This window comes from Bacillus rossius, chromosome 6 (assembly GCF_032445375.1).
Source record: "Bacillus rossius redtenbacheri isolate Brsri chromosome 6, Brsri_v3, whole genome shotgun sequence".
In the NCBI taxonomy this organism is placed as follows: domain Eukaryota; kingdom Metazoa; phylum Arthropoda; class Insecta; order Phasmatodea; family Bacillidae; genus Bacillus; species Bacillus rossius.
Window position 1 is genome coordinate 68127389 of NC_086334.1, and position 18960 is coordinate 68146348.

Sequence of the window (18960 nt, forward strand, 5' to 3'; positions counted from 1 at the left end):
TTCAAGTAAAATAATCAGCTATGAATGTGAATGACACGTATTTTGGTTAAAAAAAACAAGGGGGGGGGAAATTGTTAGTTTGCAATAATAGTAGCGTATACACCCCATCGAGTGACAACTCTCCTGACCGAGACGGGATAGACACTTAGAATCATAAAACTGTGCTAACAGAAGCCCGGGAATGTAACGAGCCCGCGAACAACCCTGAAAATTTTTTAACTTTAAATTCGACTCGTTTGCAGCCCATTCAGCCATTTATATTAAATTAACTAAAAAAGTGTTAATAAACTGCATGTGAAAAGAAACGGAAAAAATTTTTTTTTAATAAAAAAATAAATTTTTGTGTTGGATTCCTTTCTCGTTTAACCTTTTTATGTTTCAAAATGATAAAAAAGTATTTTATTACAAAAATATACTGCATGTATCACTTTTAACCTAAAAGACTAAAGGATGTTTTTTAACGAAGTCGTTCTTCACACTTTAAACTTATAATATATTATTGTGGATGCTGGTCAAGGTGTCTCAGCGTCTCGCTGATTATAGGGGTATAATGGATCAAGCTTCGCACATTATTACCTGAGAAATAATATTATATATGTGTGTGTGTGTGACATTCCTACCACAGACGCTGTTTTTGCAACAGTTACCTCGATTAGTCATAAATCTTTGGGTAGTGGTTTTTTTAAATGTAAAATTTTCCAATATAACAACATTCGCCTAACAAAATAAAAGGCTAGTAAACATAATTACAAACCCAAGATTTTTCTATCAGAATTGTTTATTGATAATCCATTCATACTATATCTTTGATGTATGCTTACTTCAACTACTGGCTTCTTTTCAGCGCACCAGTGACTAATTTCGATTAGTCGAGATCGTTATGTTATGCCAGAATTCGGGTTTGCATTCATTCACTGCGTTCAGCTAGGGATAAAAAGAACAGTACCGTGTCAAGTGACGTTGGTAAATTGAAACATATTTGAACGTATTTGGAGTAACGTAACTTTGAATTCCAAAATAAATCTTGTCAAATGATGGGATTTTTCCATGGGCTTTTTATTTGTTGTTAATTTCTGGGTTTGGTTTCTTCGTCGGCAAAATGTAGAAGTCAATAAATAAATCAAATTTTAAGAAGAAGCTTATATTATCTTAAGGTGCCGTTTTCTGAAACTCATATAAACAAATACCTAAGTTTCTAATGATTCTAAAACTTGTAAGTTGTATAATGTTTAATAATCTCATAATTTAACACCATTGAAATTAATTATTTACCGTTGTATCAATCAAAAAACTGGCCTAAGACACACTTACGGCAGTTAAGAACTTTACAAGAAATATACTATGTTTGGGTAAGTGATGTACAGAATGGTGGTTAAATCTAAACGAAAAAAAAAAATTTACGTTATTTACAGTTTCACACAATGTGGATTCGTAAAAAGTCGTGTATTTGAGTACGGCAGTAGGGGCACAGTGAATATTCTATATTCAATGCCCCCAGTTCGTCTTCTTCAGGTGGTAAAGTCATTCTCCTCCTAAGCTCAGCCACACACTCGTCACACAAGCCTTGATGGTGACAAGGGACAATGATGTTAGTTGGCTCGCCGATGTTGCAAATCATGCACAACCCTGGAAAAATATTGATGCATTAGTGTCAGTGTGTTGTTACTTTGCATGTTCTATTTCATGAAAATACATTCTAAAACAAATTAAATTGTTATAGTATACATATTGACGTTTGAAGGTATTTTTTAGCTTTTGAAAAGAGACAATTTAAATTTGCTCAATATGGCTGTTGGCCAAACCTCTTTTAAGGCGTTTTTATTACTGCGATATTAACATTAACTCCCAGAAAACACTGTTTTATTAGGCGGAGAAAGTTTATATGCATATATATAGCCTAGGCTAAATATTAGAGTAGTGACACAATTATATTATTCATTCCAATTCATTTCGCTTCATTAACACAACTTTTTTCTCAATAGCAATAAATTAAATGAGTATTATTTTAATTTAATATTGTACTTCCCTATAGCTAATTATTTCGAAATACGGTGTCTTATATTAAAATGAAGATGCATGATTTGCATAGTGGGTGCTGATAACTAATATTCATGACTATCGACTACTATTATGAGTTTTTGAAACTGGTTCGAGTATAAAATTATATTTAAATATTAGTCTTAGAAAATTGTATGTACTATAAACTCTTTACACGTACATTCATAAACATATAGAAATTTTAAACATTGAAATATTATGTTATGAATAGAGACCCGGAAAATGCGCGGGTTCATTTCGTGTTATGCTAAAATTCCAATAGATATACCTTAGTGCTGCTTCTGTCATTGGTTCACTGTTAATCTGGAGGACTGAGGGTCAATTAGAGACCCTCACTCATAGAAGTGTCGATTAACAGGCCACCCAGTCGAGACGACTCACAAGTCAGCAGCCAACGAACAATTGGCATTTGCCCGAGTGTGTAGAGGACATTGGATTCTATCCTGGAGGTCATTGAACCCGCGAATTTTCCGGGTCTCTAGTTATGAAATGTATATACGCCTATTTAACAATACATGCAAATATTAGCCCTGCTGGTTAAAAATTATTTCTGGCTCAGCTGCACGCTCAGGTAGATTTTAAATGTCATACTTCGTTACACGGATCTTTATAGAATCTTGAAGAATATTCTAGGGAAATCTGGAGCATTCTGAAAACTTTGTGCTGCGCCGCTAGCGAAAACTCCTGTGAAAATAAAATACGCATTTACTTCCATAATTATGTATTAAAACAATTTATTATCATGTTGCACTTAAGGTTGCTGCTATCAAAAATATCTCAGAAAAAAGATAATGGTAATATTTAACAATATCTAAAACATTTTTTATGGCCTCAATATTGTTTCTTATAAGAGCCATGCATGTTTGGTTTTTACGATCTTAGTTAAGTCTCTCGTTATAGTAAGGGGTGGTTGTATAAAACCTGTTTCATATTATTTTTAGATGAATTTACGAAAGTTAATAAAACTTAACAGATGTGAAAATGGACCTAAAAAGTTATAAATTCTCCAGTCCATCAACCCCTATTTTTTCACCTATAGAGCTAATGTTTGGTGTTATAAAAAAAACTTTAGAAACTAAATTTTTTGGTATTATATTAAGAAGGAATAATTACTTAAAATGAAATCCAATTTCTTAAAAGTTTAGAAGTTATTGTTGCTTTCTTCCTCACTGGTCCGATTTTACCCATTAACGAAATGGACAGAGATTTATCACCTCTTTATTTTATGTATATATTCCTGGCATGGTATTGGGTATGGAGACTATATAACGAATTTATTTGGAAAAAATTTTTTCGAAAGTCACACTATCGTCATGAATTCATGTAATCTTTCTTCAAACATCACCTCAAAATTTTAAATATACTGGAAAATAAAGAAAATAATTAATTGTCTAAGTAATATTAAATACTCGCAAAGAAATATCAACCGAGCGGGCAGTAAATTTATTTTGTACTAATGTTTTATTCTACTAGTTGAGTTCAATCTTATGAAATTGTTTATTTGCCAATATTTGGATGTTGGTGCGTCAATGGGTCATTTGAGATCTTAAAAGGTGCCTTCGTGCAACTTGCTGTTCATCTTACTCAGAGTGAGTAATTTCTTTTAATGACCATAACAAGCAGATACGTGTATTATAAACTGGTTTAGGTATTTAAATTTTTTTTTAAACTAAACAACTTCTGTATCCCATAAATTCTGCTCAAAAATTTAAATAAATTATAATAGCTTTGATAAGTTATACTCTACATCAAATTCTCTGCACACGTAAATAGAAACGTGTGGCAACATATCTGATTTAGAAGATTGAATTGTGTTAACCTAACTTCATACAGAGTTGTTATCATAAATCTGTAACATCACAATCTTAAGGGTAAATAATTACACATGTTTTACTTAGGTACACAATAAGCCAAGCTTAGGGGCATGCATATTTCGCGAAAAATTCAGAGACTAGTTGAAAGTTAAAACACTATAGCATTGCCTGTGTGTCGTGATTGGATGAGTTTATTTTGTCGATTGTTACAATACAATCAATGACAGTAATTCAGTGACGGAAGCAAACGCGTCTTGAGTGGCCCGGTCAAATAAAGCAACGTCTTCTCTTGCAGACGACCGCAAATCACAAGGAAGAAACAGCTTGCGCGGGTATACCTTCTTGCAGTCTAACAGGTGTTCAGATCTATTCGCGAAAAATGCCATCCCCTTAGCTCCATGCAAACACTTGTAAAAATAAATTTATTATGTCTGAACATGTTTTAGGTAGTAAGCAAGTTTTATACTCGACCAATATATCGTTGGTATCCACGGACGTTGCGAATTATCTCGCTGGCCAAATAATTGTTCCATCTAATCCCTTTAGGAAGCTTAATTTTTATTAACCGTATAAAAGATATCATTATTGTTGGTGCAGTTCATCATAGGGTGCGTTATAATACTCGATGAGGACCTCACTTACTTATAGCCTACTAACATGATTCACACTCATGCATTTTGTCATAGTTTAAGAATTTAGCAGTAATTAACACTGCAGTTTACTTACATAAAATCATACGTGACTGAATTGATATCATTGTATAGAAAATACAAATGTACTAACTTGTAGTTACTTCAGATAAAGGTTGTTCAACTCGTTCTGAAACTTCTTGATCCATTCCATTTTCTTGAAGAGACACCTTCATTGAGAACAAAGCCATACATTTTAAACATTAAATGATAGTGACCGCACTTTTCTCACAAGATATACCCTTTTAAAATCCATATAAACTCCCCCCTGTGCTTACACGTTGAGTGAAAGCAGTTAAATAAACGTCAAGATACGACAGACATGTACATTGAAAGATACTATGAAATATTTTTTACAATACAAAAAATTACAATAATTTCAATCGGAATAAATCAAGGTAGATTTAAAATTTTGTATCCGTTAATGCTATGGCCTATTAAATAAGAAGTATTTGGTGTTAACACTTTTTTTTTATTGAAATGGATGACGCTTCTTGTAAAGCCATTGTGGCGTACGCATGATCATTGCATATTTTATAAATTACAAGATCTTGTATTCCAAAACATTAATGGCAATTTGTAAAGAAGTAATCTAGTTGTCCTTTATTCACTAGAGTCTGAGTAACCAATAAGACACGGTTAATTTACAAATAGAGCCTAATAGCTCAAAGCTCCCCACAATTCAGTATTTAATCCCGAAAAAACAAGTTTTTAATCTAAAGTAGTGATTGGTTTAAAATTAAGCTTCAATAAATAAATCATGTCACCTAATGCAAAAAATAAAATAATTATGGCTGATTTCGCAATGAGTGACAGTCAGTTTAGCGTTAAGTTGTGGATAAAATACATAAATAATGCTTGCTCGTTCCAGCTGTAGTTTTCTTTGTACTTCATTATAGCAACAATTTTTAATAAGCAGCAAGCAATTTATCAATTAATAGTTTTAAGTATGTCAACCATGGATTTATAAAGTTCACAAAATAAAATTACCTACGAGATCATAAAGTTGGTTTTTGGTAAATATGCAGCAATGCATTTATTTTATTATTTGGGTTTGTTAAAAAATATAAGACCAATTATTAAAAAAAATTAATCTAGTACGACTCTATGCGTAAGTTCTATTTTCAATCATTCAACTCCCTTTGATTTTATATCACCCATGGCATATTTTAATACGACGAGCATTAAGCAACAAGCAAACACAGGTAATTGAGTTGAAATAGATAGTACCATCATGAATTTCCCGTCATAATCTGTTAAATTGGATTAATTTGCTTCAAATCCTCCAACTTTTTATTGCATAAAACCCAATGATATAGCAACAAATAAATTAATACTGTTTGAATAACATCATAGAGATCAGTTAATAGTTATTCATTTCCAAAGAAAGGACATAATTTAAAAATAATGAAATATCGTCCCAGCCAGCGAATACAATTACATTTATTTCTAAGGTGATTGCAGAATATTAAATTTATTAGCACGTTCATGTTTTAATTACTGTGTGGTAACATTTTCAAAAAATGATTTTTTTTAGTTATGTGCAATTACTTTTGTTTAATTTTTTCCAGGGTTATAAATTAAAAATTGTAAACCGTGCTTTCAATCAAAATAAGATTACCCTATACAGTGTTATACCAATAATAACAATACAGTAAAAAAATCAAATATGTATCAAAATACTGCCAATTCAAAAGTAAATTCAAATGGCGAAAAAAAATTAAAAGGGTAATTAAAGATGGATAGTAATGAAGGGTTACACTATATTTTTTAGCAATTTCAAAGCTGAATAGTTGTAATGTTCCCGATGTATATTGTATTACTGAGTGTAAAATGTGTTCTTAATTCTTCAAATTGCACACTTCCTTTGCTGAAGTAACCAACCAGTGATTCATTCTTTAACATGCAAAAATAATTTACCTTTTTGGGAAAAATATTTAATTACCTTTTTATTTGTTTATTGCACACGAAAATTGCTTGAAAGAGTTTCTAAACTGTTTATTGCATTAAATATTTCCTTTCCTGTGTGAATGTAATCTAAACAGATCTTGAAAATGGATTAATAAAACAATAGTTTTTAAATTTATAGCATTCTCTCAAAAATAGGTACTACCCAACAAGTTAATTTCTTGAAATTTAAGATGCACGGAATAAAGTTATATTTCACCAAAAATGGTTTTATTGTGATTTCCCAATAAAACATCTTTGATTTTCTATATATGTCATATACGGAATTACTTTATTCACTTTCTAATATGCAAATAAGGAATTTCCTACAATTTTCTCATACAGAAAATGTCAACTTAGTAATTATTTTAAAATCGAACATTCAACAGCTTCTTCTGTCAAGCTGTCGAAATATTGCAGTTAGAACTCTATGAACTAAAGCGTCCCTATCGACAGCTGAGATTAATTTATTAAAGCTACTTTCCCACAAATCTGATTTTTTATAGTTAATTTACCCTGGTTTTATGCAAAATAATGATCCTAAAATAATTTTAATTATGTTCTTACTTCTCGTTCGGCAATGTTATTAGGACAAACAATATACAGGCCATGGAAACTGGGGAGAAAATTGGCCATATTCTATTATGAGATTACTTTGCATATTCTGCCTCAAGTATCTAATCTATTGAAACCATGGGATACCAAAATCGGATGGACATAACAGGAATTTATCCCGAGATCTTTAGAATTTTAATCCAATATGTTACATTTGTGCCACCTTGCTCTGTAAGCTGATTTGAGACCAGAAATAGGCCTTTACTTTCCAACTGTGATGACGTGTCATTTGTGTGGCTTAATCAGAAGTAAGTTACAGCTAAACTTCATAAAACAGTTATTAGACTTTGTTCAAGAGTAACGATCTAAATAATTGAAATGTTATTTGCGGTATGTAGGCATAATTTTTTTCACATGTTATTTAATCACACGTAGTTTTCTGTACGTGTTAATAAAATTTTAAGAGAGAAAAATTTCAATAAAAATTTTGATATAATCTTGAATTTGTTTTTAAAAATAAACATAACGCCTTGTTATAGGTTGTGTTAGAATTATGTAGGCTACATAAGAATGTTGTTACGCTCAAATATTTAAAATAAATGATTTTACTACAACGCAGGGATGAGTTTTGTACTAACAGCTAAAATTTATCAGTCGAATTATAACTCATTCTGTGTTGGAGGTTAGTAAAGTCATTTAATATTTTATTTGTAATTGTTTCTTATACGCTATAAAAATATTTCAGTCCTATGATTCGCATGCTAACAAACAATTTTACACATCGCATCGGTAGAATTCAGTGGTTTCACTTTGATGTAACATTAAAAATAAGGATGACATTCATTATTAATTTTACATTTTTCATCCTTAAAATAATTATCCGCTCCTGAAACCCAACTTAGCAAAATTACGTGCTCGTGAGTTCACCCTTTTATTAACAGATTTTTATTTTAATTATCTGCTATGACCAGCCAATTTAATTGTGACATATCATGCTACTCGTAGTGCACTATCAAATCATCCACAGAGGACAATAGAAACATCTACCAGTATTGAATACAAAGCATTAAAATATACAGAAACAATTTAATATTATACTATTAGAAATCACTATTATGATTTCGTTAGTACTGTTTGACTGTATACCTCTAAAATTGATTCAAACGAACTTCCAGCTTCTTCATTCGTGTTTCTTGGTCTCTGATATGGAGGTTCACGATGCCGATATCTTCTTCCAATATTTGGTGTCCTCTCTTCCACCAAGCTGGATGTGCTTGTGGTCTGTAACAATGCAATAACCAAATAAATGTTTTGAATTTTTTAACACCAATTATAAAAAATAAATTTGAATATGATGCATACAAAACATGAAAACATGGGTATTTAAGGAAAGCAACAAACATTAATGCTGGTTTTTTTTTATTATTTGTATACATAGAGTGTTTAATTAAAGAGAAATTGAGCAAAATACGAATTTCATACTGGTCTAGCTAAAAAAAAAAAAAAATTGGGTATGAAACATAGAATACAAATGTATTTACTCAAGGCACTGCATCTAACTTCAGTTGAGGCTATCAAGGGCGCCGCCTACCGAGGCACACAAGGCACACATACGGTGTGCAGAGCTTCAGTAGAACAAACGCGATTTGAAAACTACTCAATATATCCGATTGGTCTTTGTTTACGGAAAGCATATAAGAATGCGGTGAGGGCGGAAAAGTCGTTCTGTTTCTGTATTTCGTTTTTAAACTGTATTTTTAGGAGAGTGAAAACGGCTAAAATACGTGTTTCCAGAGTAGTTTTTTGTCATGAAACGCCCGTTAATATTGTTGAGACAACTTAACGGCCTTGCATTCCACTTCCACCTTTATCTACATTTAGTCGCCATTTAGTGTAATGGTCATCGCTTCGACACCGCGCTAGTAACACCAGCGAGAGTCACGCTTATCATCTCACCTCACCAACACATATACGCCCTGACGAGGCGGGCTCCTTAATTTCTGGCGTATTCTTGTTCTGTTTATACCCTGATTATACCCTCGCCTAACAGCGCAATGACACTCTGTCAGGAATTCTATATGATTATATTTTGTTTAAGTGCACATTAAAATTTATGAAATGAAATAAATAAAAATAATTGGTATCTGAATGCCACAAGCTAAAATATTTATAATACTTTATATCAAAGCTCACAAGAATCAAGGATTCGTTTTCTTAATTAATGAATACCGCCATAGGTAGGACTCTATGGTATTAAGAAAGTGAATTAGAACAATTAAAATAAAATACATAACTACTGGCTCAGTGACGGCAACGTATGAAGTCTCCGGTGCGTCATACCTCGGCCGGTGATGACGTCAGACTAAGCTGGCAGAGGGCTCTCACCGAGGCGTCTTTGCGCCGAATAAGTAAACCGTTATGATTATCGAATTCATACCATGCGTTATTGATAAAAACACAGACACGTACATATATAAAGCACGTCCTCCAAAGCTTTCGTTACTGATTATAAAATAGGATTCATTAATAAGTAAAGTTTGAAATAATTCCTTCTTCGGTCAAGTTCGAATCCGCTCGTTTTTCCGGTTCCGGCTTTGTCAAGTGAAAACATTTCACTCAAATCACATTACAACAGGGGACTTCAAGTCAGTCTGCTGAAACCACATACACTTGATGAAAAGAAAAATATATATTTCATTTTAATTCCTACTAAATTGGAACTGGGAATATTGCACTGCACAAACGGGTGTCTTCCGGGGTCGTGGCGCACTGTTTGAACTCTCACATGCCCACGCACTGCGGCTCTACAAACGCGGGGGGGGGGGGGGGGGAAACTGAGTCAGGACGGTCAGGGTCATTGGGGGAAAGCCCCGGTCAACGTCACATCTTTGTGAAGTGTGATACAAAGAATTTTGGTAATCGACTATGAACGTGAGAATTTTCAGAATTTAGTTGTAGTAGACAACTAGCAGACCACAACGTCATTAGAGACGACATAAACTTAAGATATAATAAACTATGAATTATTGGAATGTGTTAGCATGCCTGAAAATCTACCAATGAATGTAAAGCCATGATATTAATAACATGGCATTAAAGTTTGCTTAAATTATTTTAATATTTTTATAAACTAATGTTATTTAAAGTTATATAATGTTTGATTTAAATATTGCAAATATTTATACATGGAATTGCCGACTTCAAATTAACGCGCAAATAAAATTATGTTTCAATCAAACTGGTGAGAAATACTCCATTACAAAATATTATATATAGCCCTTTTTTTCTAAATTTATAGTTATTTCATGATTCATCACAAAAGAAATTAAGTTGCCATTGTGTTATTAAAAAAGTAAAAGACTCTATTTTAAATTATTTCAGTACATTTGGTAATACGGATGTAACAATTTTCCGCAGATTTTCCTTTATCTTGTTATACGGTTTACCAATAAAACATTTCACTTATAAAATGCGTAAAGCTTTGTTACTATATAAACTAGGGAATTATGTATTCTAATAATGAAGTTTTATCTTTGTTCTAAATATGTATTTAAATGTTTAATTAACTCACCTCATCTGTGATGGTAACCTCTCCATCAAACAGTATGTCAGGAAGATGTTCTGGTGGTGTGTCATCTTGGAATTCGTCTTCAGCTGTAACTTCATCGTCCATTACAGCTGCCACCAAAGATGTTCGTAGAAGTCGTTCTGCTAACGAACTCACAGTCCAGGATGCTCGTTGGAGGAATCTTTTAATAGAAATTGATTCTTCAGACAGCTCCCCCTGCATTTGCTGAATGTTTTCGTCCTGCCGCACATACGATCGACGCCGCGTTCTCTGGGCTGCCACCTGCCTCTCTACGTTTCGCCTTGTAGTATGGAACGAACTGTCTTGTTTTCTAAGAGCGGCTGAAAAAACATAGTTATTAACAAACGAGGAAAATATTATAACATTCTTAACATATTTACTATGAAAATAAATTTACTTACTGATGAAATGCCAAAATTCCGGTCTGGGCCCACCTACAGCTTTAAGCAACTTTCTGTAAAAAGACTCAACGTCATTGTTGGTCCTCCACTCGAGGCCATTTACAGACAAAACACTTGGCGTCACCACACCAATCCAAAAATCTCTTATGTATTGTGTGAGTCTTTGAAACGTAACCATCATGTTTTCCTGCAGCAAATATTCTTCCACTGTTTGTACTCCAGATATAATTTTGTCTGTGGGTAGTAACGGTAAGGCCATAAGCATCTTCAAAGCCGTTTCTCCAGTTTCAGAGCGGATGGTTCTCGCCATTCCCAGTTGTTGCGCGCGTCGAAAAATTGCCTTTGAACATACAGAATGTGTGTCCAACCATCTGGCTCTTAGGGTAGAAAGTCATTCAGTACAATATTACACATGCACACTTATAGCCTACACACATCAACACAAACATAAAAGCTTAAATTTCAGAGACAAAAAAAAATTAAATGTATCTTCAAAGTTTCCAAGCTAGAAAGCAGACCAATTTCAAGTGCTGTCAGTTTTAAATTTCATGTAAATAGATTTATGCTTCTTAAAACGATTACTGAAGCTGCAGCAGCTGCAATTTAATATTTTTATAACGGATATTTATGCCTGTTATTTAATTTTAAAAAGACTTCACTTTTACAGTAAAGGTATTGTAGAGAAAAATTCTTTGCATTTGCAATGACAGACTATACACAATTGATCCATAAAATAAAACTAAAATGAACCTCACCTTTTTTTCCAAGCAGCCATATGAAAGTACTGTGACAACAGCTTTAAACAATAGGACCTCCAATATATTTTGTTACTGGCTGAGTGGTCAAGAACTATTATTATATTTAGTCGTGAGTTGGAGTTAAATTTCAGATCCTATGTTACATAAATGTGACACCTCTGAAAACTTAAATCATTATTAATAATAATAATAATACTGCATTGGCCCTAACATTCTACTTCTTAGAATTGCATGCATAAAGTGTGGTGTATTGTATTGTAACCATGCCACCAAGTATTCGATCCCAATTTGCTTTAGCTATTAAGTGCTCTGCACCAGTTTTATCCTTGATTGCATAATCAATGCATTAATTGATTTATGACGATAAACAGCACAGCTATTAAAATTTAAAATAATTGAATGGTATTTTACCTGGGCGTAGTGAAACCAACATCCTTTCACTGATACATTTGGAAAAACACGTCGAAAGGCAGAGCGCAATGCGGGTTCGAAGTCGCTCATTAAAGTTGCTGGCTTAAATGTTGGCACTTCTTCGATTAAACCTCGTAAAACGGCTTCGTACGCTTCAGTTGTCCTTCTCGTCATAAGTGCGTAAGCTGCAGGGTATATCTGAAGTAATAAATCAAATTAGTAAACAAATACTCCCTTAATGATAACTCGTTTATAAAAACAAGATAAAAGTTGTTTCCCTACATATAAATTCTTTAGCAGGAAACCGGTTGTTTTAAATATTTTACATTGTTTCATGAATAACATTTATGATGCAGAAAATAGTTCCATATTTATTCAATAGAGTTATACATATAATGTCAATGTAATGTCTGAGCATACGAATATCTATAAGTCGATTGATGTGACGAAAAGGCAATTCTCACGGTTTGCTTTTTATTTACAACTGTCGTTCCTTGTCAATTAATTTTGCCTAGATTAAATGAGGTTATATAAAGCCTGAATTTATTTGACTTTACCAAAAATTTAATTGGCATCGTCTCATGTGAAATTTTGTGTCGTTTGCGTCATTGATGTATTTATGGAAAAGTTTATTAAATGCACAGATATTCAGCTCACCTACACGAATGTTTAAAACTTGGACATTAATTTATTCCAGCTGTTACGTATATACTAAGATCATATTTTACTCTCAAAATACTGAAAATAAAACAAAATTTATATCCGTTATATTGGATTCCATGTTACCTTAGGCCTTTCGTAATATTTGTAAAATATTAAAGTTTTACTAATTTTAGGAATACTGCTAATGATGGAAATATCGTGCTTCTGTTGGTATTTCTCTCTATTTCAGGATTCCCACACTCTTACATTAGTCAATTTCCCAGAGTTTCCCGTGTTTTTCTTGTCCTAACATTTTTTCCTGCGTCATCGAACTACTGTCTATCAAGATAACAGGAATATTAGTATAAAATTGTTACTAAGACAAAATTACATTAACATGCATAACATACAGAAATGACTAAATATTTTCCTATACAATTATCATTATCATTAAAATTACATAACCAAGTGTGCCACTTTAAAATAAGACGAATGCATTTATTTGATCAAACTGGGGACAATGCATCTTTATTTTGATCAGGAGAAAATGAAATGCAACCAAGATTTTACTTAAAATTAAAAGACAATAGTTTGTCATTTACGTTTATTAATTGTTAATAAAATTAGATGAGATTAATTTAAATTACACACATATTTGATTACAATGCATACCAGTTTAGGGACATTATATTAAATAGAAAGAAGAACCGCTGATACTGTTTTGTAACTAAGATATAATAATTTGTTCTGCATTTCCAGGTTTAAAAACACATTTTCAATACCTTGTGTTTACCTGTTTAACAGATTTTCTCTGTCTGCGGTAATTTTCCTTTCTATGAAGTACAACTCACAAGTGCAGAATTGATGATTGAAATTTAGTACATGTAAAGGTTATTAAATTACTTTTAATTAATACAAAAATTAGGTAGGTGCATATTTACGCTGGAAAGTATACCTGATTTTGAAGTCCTCCATGCCTTTCAGTATCTACCACGTGCAGGGTAAATAGTTGTTCGCTTCTAGGATGAAGAGGCACAGACTTGAAAGTGCCATCAGCCTGAACGTTAGAATTTTCTGTACCTAGCAAATCCTTGAAATGTGGTGAGACAAATAAAGCGGCCACCCCACCATCGGTGGAAACAATGGTTTTAAGAAAAAACCGTTCACCACTTAGAGACTTCCCCCAAATTTTCCACTGATCAAGCGTCATCATCTCGTCAAACTCTTGTAGTGATTGTGGTTGGGGTGGTACAATTCTTTTACGTGCACGCCTCATCAGCTCTTCTGCCGATGGGAATCCTACTACTTCTTTTGCCAGCGGAAATCTGATAAAATAACACATATAATAAAACAAAACACATAAGCTTTTCACTTATTATTCTGCATTGGTTCATTACTATACAACTATTTCACGCTGGTCAAATTTTTATTTCGGAAAATTACTTGCTATTAAACCCTATACACAGTAAAAGTAAATAGCCACGCGTGATAAACGCCGATCACCATGGAACGCTATTGAAGCCATCGATTCTCAAGGGTCTATCACAGGTCCTTTCCATTTCGTGCCCTTCAACTACATCGCAAGCCTCTAATAACTTATACAAACCAACAACTTTATGCTTACAACTTCTCATTGTCGTTAGTACATACAGCATCGTACATGAAATTTAGAAACTGAATAGAAAATTTGAAGCAGTTAGAGTGTGCGATGTCATATAAAATCGTATTTGAATTCAATAAAAAGCAATTAATTTCAATAACTTCTTCATCTCTAAATAATAACAGCGTGTAATCATGGATAGGCCACTTCAGAAGATGCGAATATTGTATTCTTAAACTCTGTTAAAAGATGTAAGATTATGATGTATGGAAACATATCTCTGGAGGGCTTTTGTGACTGATGTTTGTAATGAAATCGTGTAATTCTGTTCACTATATAATTATTAATGAATTTATTGTCATGTGCGTGAAAGCTACACACTTGTGCAGTCACTATACATTTGATCGATTATTGTCACGTAGTCTAAATGACATAAACCATCTGAAAAAAGGCTGCAAGGTTCAAAATATTTGCATTCGTTTTTCATATATTCTATAATTACGTTATTACTCAAATCTAACTATGGAAAACTGAATTGGTTACAACTAAATCCATACATGATAACTAAGCACACTAATTGCTATACCTACACCAAATACTTAGACAAGTTCTTCTCTAAATATTTATATCAGATATACATGTTTGAAGCTCAATTCGCAGTCGTGGGCCTCGATCAAAATCAAATCATGAACTTCAATTAACCATGTGTGTGACCAATGTTATGTCAAATTCATTAAATTCTCTGGTGCAAACTCGACTAGAATACTCAACCCAAACTGCCTGCGCAGTTATAAATTTCCACTTAACCAACGCAGAAGTGAAAAAACGTGTGTAAGAATTTGTGATTTTAAATATTACAAAAAAAATTAATTTTTTTTTGCAATATAGATGAGCTCATATGGTTTAAATTATTAAACTTAAATGTCATTAACTAGCCATTCATTATTAATTTAATAGTTTTTATTGTTCTTGCTTGTATGTAATTTTATGTTTCTTTGTTTAATTTTTGTATTGTGTATTTATCGGATTGTAATGGCAAAGAGAACGTGTACACGTCTTGAATGCGCTAAATGAAGCAAAAAAATTGAAAAAATTTAACCGTTGCGCTACTTCATTCGGTTGTACCTACAATATTATGCCCATATTTTGTGCGTCTATAGTATAATGCACACGCAGGTATACAACTCGGCATTTAACACACAAGTAGGCCTACTTGACCACAACATTTTATATTATAGCGAGTAATTCCCCCATAATTATGATAGTGACTGTAGTAATAAAATATGACTATGAGGGCGCGAAAGTTTCACGGATGCCAACTAAATAAAGAAACATTTATTGGGGATCGGTACTTGACATGTAGGCTGGCCGGAACGACGGGTCTGTCCCTCGGGTAGGGCAGCCGGCTCCACTGAGTGTCAGCCTCATCTCATTCTTGTAGACCCTGCCTCAGGGCGGGAAGCTAGCTACATGGCGATTTTCATTTCTTTACTTGACATGTAACCTTGATGAAGTTACTGATTTGTTTTTTATTTTGTCAAAACAAACTACGTATAGAAAGGTGTTGAGTTAAAGTGAACTCAGGGTAGTTTGCAAAACTCAGTGTACTGCATTTAATTTGTTAGCATGTGTGAACTGCGACACTTGTTATACCCAACTAATAAATCGGAAGAACGGTGAAAACTTACTCAGGGAGAGCCCTTTTTCCACGTGACGCCAAGCGCATTGTAGTTTTTTATTAACCTAATCTGTTCTTAATGTACCTAGTTTTTTCGAAAGCCTCTCTCATCAGAAACACGGTTATTAACATGACCCTTGAGATTTTTAGAGTTATAACAAAAAATGAGAACGTTTAGAGAACTAAGAATGTTTTTTTTTTTGAGATAATTCAATTGGTTTCAAGGAATACTATGATAAGGTTCAAACGTTTTCGAAAATAATGATGTGTTTCAGCAAAAGCTCAAGAAAGTTTATTTTCCTGAGCAATTTCATGTTCCAACCAGCCACTAACATGAATAAATTTCAATATTTTCTGCATATATTGTGGAATTTAATTTCTGATAGTTTATAATGTATTATTTTTTGCGTGCTAGTCCAGCACCAAACTTAGACTTCTATGTCATTTCTTAACAGCCCTTTCTTCACACATCGCGTTTCGTAATATTATACGAGCTACATCTGCATGGCAGCTAATTTCCTGCGTGCTGACTGTTAGACGCCTGATATATACGTTAGTTTTGGGTTAATCGGTAGTTTGCATTTGCGATCAAGCGTAAAAAAATGTAATCTGTATATAGTGGAAAGACACGTGAATATCTGAGGTTTTAATTTTTTTTAATTTAGTAAATAAGTAATTTAAATTTAAGTCTTATAAGTACTACAATACGTTGCTCGACGTGTATCTGTTTCTTGATTCCATGAACAGTATTTAGTAGTTATCATGAACCATGTATTTTACAATAAAACAGTAAGAAAATTTGGGCATTTAAGTGTACATATGAATTAAAGTCTTATCATCCGAAACCGTGAATAAAATTTTTAATACTGGTAAAGTATCCTTGCCCTAAAATAACGACATAAATACGAAAAATATGGACTAAAACAAATCTAAAATCCCTACGATTATTATGAGATTATACTGACCAGATAAGCGACATATGTATGTAGCATGTAAAATTTTTGTTTTATTATTTATTTTCATAATACTGAAAATATTAAGCAATTTCCGCAGGTAAGATATCCGAAATTGGTGGATTTACACTACGGCTAATACCTAGTTACCAACGCAATTTCATTCCAATCACACACAATAATGTTTTTGTTATTTTCAATAATAAAAACTAATGTCTGTTTGTATGTTTGCCTGTTATTGGTTGTCCAGACGGAGAAAACGAATTCGGTACCATAAAGTAACTCTATAATCTCTATTGCCTATAATGCTATAACTGTTCTCTACCACTGCAGTCATACCCTTTGGAGATGAAAATATTTCTTGCGCCTATAAGTTGTCACCTTCACGAGAATCGTAATAAATGACACATTTAAAATTTTTACGAAAATTATTCCCGCATAAGCTCACAATTTCTTAGGCGTGACACACATAATAATATGCTATTGCCGATGCAACACTCTGAAATGCTTGTTTAAACACGTGGGTAATGGTTTTTTCAATGTGGAGGCCTATCGTTTATTTTTATAAAATTCTTATACATAATAAATATTTACTTAATGGTTTAATGAAACTTTAAGGCCAATGTTTATGTAAACACAAGCATGAACTAAAAGTATGTTCTTAACCGTGTTATGTATAGTTTTAATTTAATAGTTTGTATGTAGTCTATTTAATTAATTACTTATAAATATGTGTATATCATTTATCAATGAAAAAAATAATTTTCCCCTATAATCCTTCGAACATGAGGTTTTCAGGGTTGGGCATACCGAAATATCTCTTGACTTATTAATTATATACAAAAAATTAAGGAAAACATTTCAAAGGCTACAAAAAATGCGATTAATTTAAATGTATAGACTTTAGCACGATTACATACTCTTGCAAGGATTGACAGTAAAAATGTTCCTTAAGTCTCTTATAACTATTAAATTAATACGTAATGAAATTTTAACAAATTTTTTTTCAAGAAACGGTAGTTATATTATGACGTTATTTATTTAAAATAATAAGCAAAAATACTTAATTGTGTAAGAAAAATTTTAATTTTTAATAAACTACCCTCTTAGCACCCTAGAACATGTCACAAGAAAAGACCACCTACTTATTTCAATCAGACTCCCTTTTGTTTCCATACCGGCAATCAGATGTTTGTATTTGGGTCACGTGGGTTGCCTCTACGTGCGTACATATGTTTCTCTTCGAACAATATACGCCCTTATAATTCAATATGTAAACTAAATTTAAAGGTACTCGCAGTTCTTGTGGTAATAAAACTTTCTAATATTTTTTTCAAAGAAAATCAAATGAATTATGGCTTCGTTAGTTGACGCCAGGGTCATTAGATAAGATGAGATGACATTAAAGCATTGGCGGAGTGAATGAAAGAGGAAAATTGGAGCACCCTTAAAAAACCCAATAGCTCACGAAACTGATTTAACTCGGAAGAAGTTAAGTTTTATAATAAAGCAATAATATCATTTATATGATTGTTAATATATACTCAATTTTGAATTTTAATGATATTGACATCTGTAGGGTGTTACATTTGTTTACTGTTGCATTTATTCAGTAAAGTTGGAGCCACAATGCCACGACGGACAAGACACGACAGGCCCGACACGCTCAGTAGCCAATGAAACTCAAAATTCGCGCCCCGACGGCCCGCAAGTATTAGATTCATTTTCTAATTTCGTCGTGTCTTGCCGCATGACGGAAAGTAAAAATGTTCAAACAAAAGTAAAAATCACTAATATTTACCTGCTTGGTAAATCTTTACGCAGAAAATTGAAATTTAATTTTACGTGTAGGTACTTTTTCACAA

The 18960-nt window shown here is 32.7% G+C and overlaps 1 protein-coding gene and 1 long non-coding RNA gene across 3 annotated transcripts; both read right to left on the reverse strand.

Moving 5' to 3' along the window:
- Positions 1 to 1022: 1022 nt before the first annotated feature.
- On the reverse strand, positions 1023 to 11118 carry LOC134533279 (uncharacterized). Of its 2 annotated transcripts, XM_063370732.1 has the most exons (5): positions 11054 to 11118; positions 10635 to 10972; positions 8210 to 8344; positions 4656 to 4731; positions 1023 to 1626 (listed from the first exon to the last, which is right to left on the reverse strand). In XM_063370732.1, the coding sequence occupies exons 2-5, from the start codon at positions 10851 to 10853 to the stop codon at positions 1415 to 1417; spliced, it is 642 nt and encodes a 213-aa protein (XP_063226802.1). In that variant the 5' UTR covers positions 10854 to 10972; positions 11054 to 11118; the 3' UTR covers positions 1023 to 1414. The 2 variants fall into 2 exon arrangements, with proteins under 2 accessions (XP_063226802.1, XP_063226801.1); XM_063370731.1 differs by having other exon boundaries at positions 10635 to 11085.
- Positions 11119 to 11138: 20 nt separating this feature from the next.
- LOC134533281 (uncharacterized) lies at positions 11139 to 14496 on the reverse strand. The gene is made up of 3 exons (XR_010075292.1): positions 13820 to 14496; positions 12223 to 12420; positions 11139 to 11393 (listed from the first exon to the last, which is right to left on the reverse strand). It is a non-coding gene; the product is annotated as an uncharacterized LOC134533281 (long non-coding RNA).
- Between the last annotated feature and the right edge of the window lie 4464 nt (positions 14497 to 18960).

Coding starts and splice junctions, on each gene's coding strand:
- LOC134533279 (XM_063370732.1), bottom strand. CDS start 10,853: ATGCAGGGGGAGCTGTCTGAAGAATCAATTTCTATTAAAAGATTCCTC. Junction 4,732..8,209: donor CGTTTGAATCAATTTTAGAG/GTATACAGTCAA, acceptor TTCTCAATGAAG/GTGTCTCTTCAAGAAAATGG. Junction 1,627..4,655: donor TTTATCTGAAGTAACTACAA/GTTAGTACATTT, acceptor ATATTTTTCCAG/GGTTGTGCATGATTTGCAAC.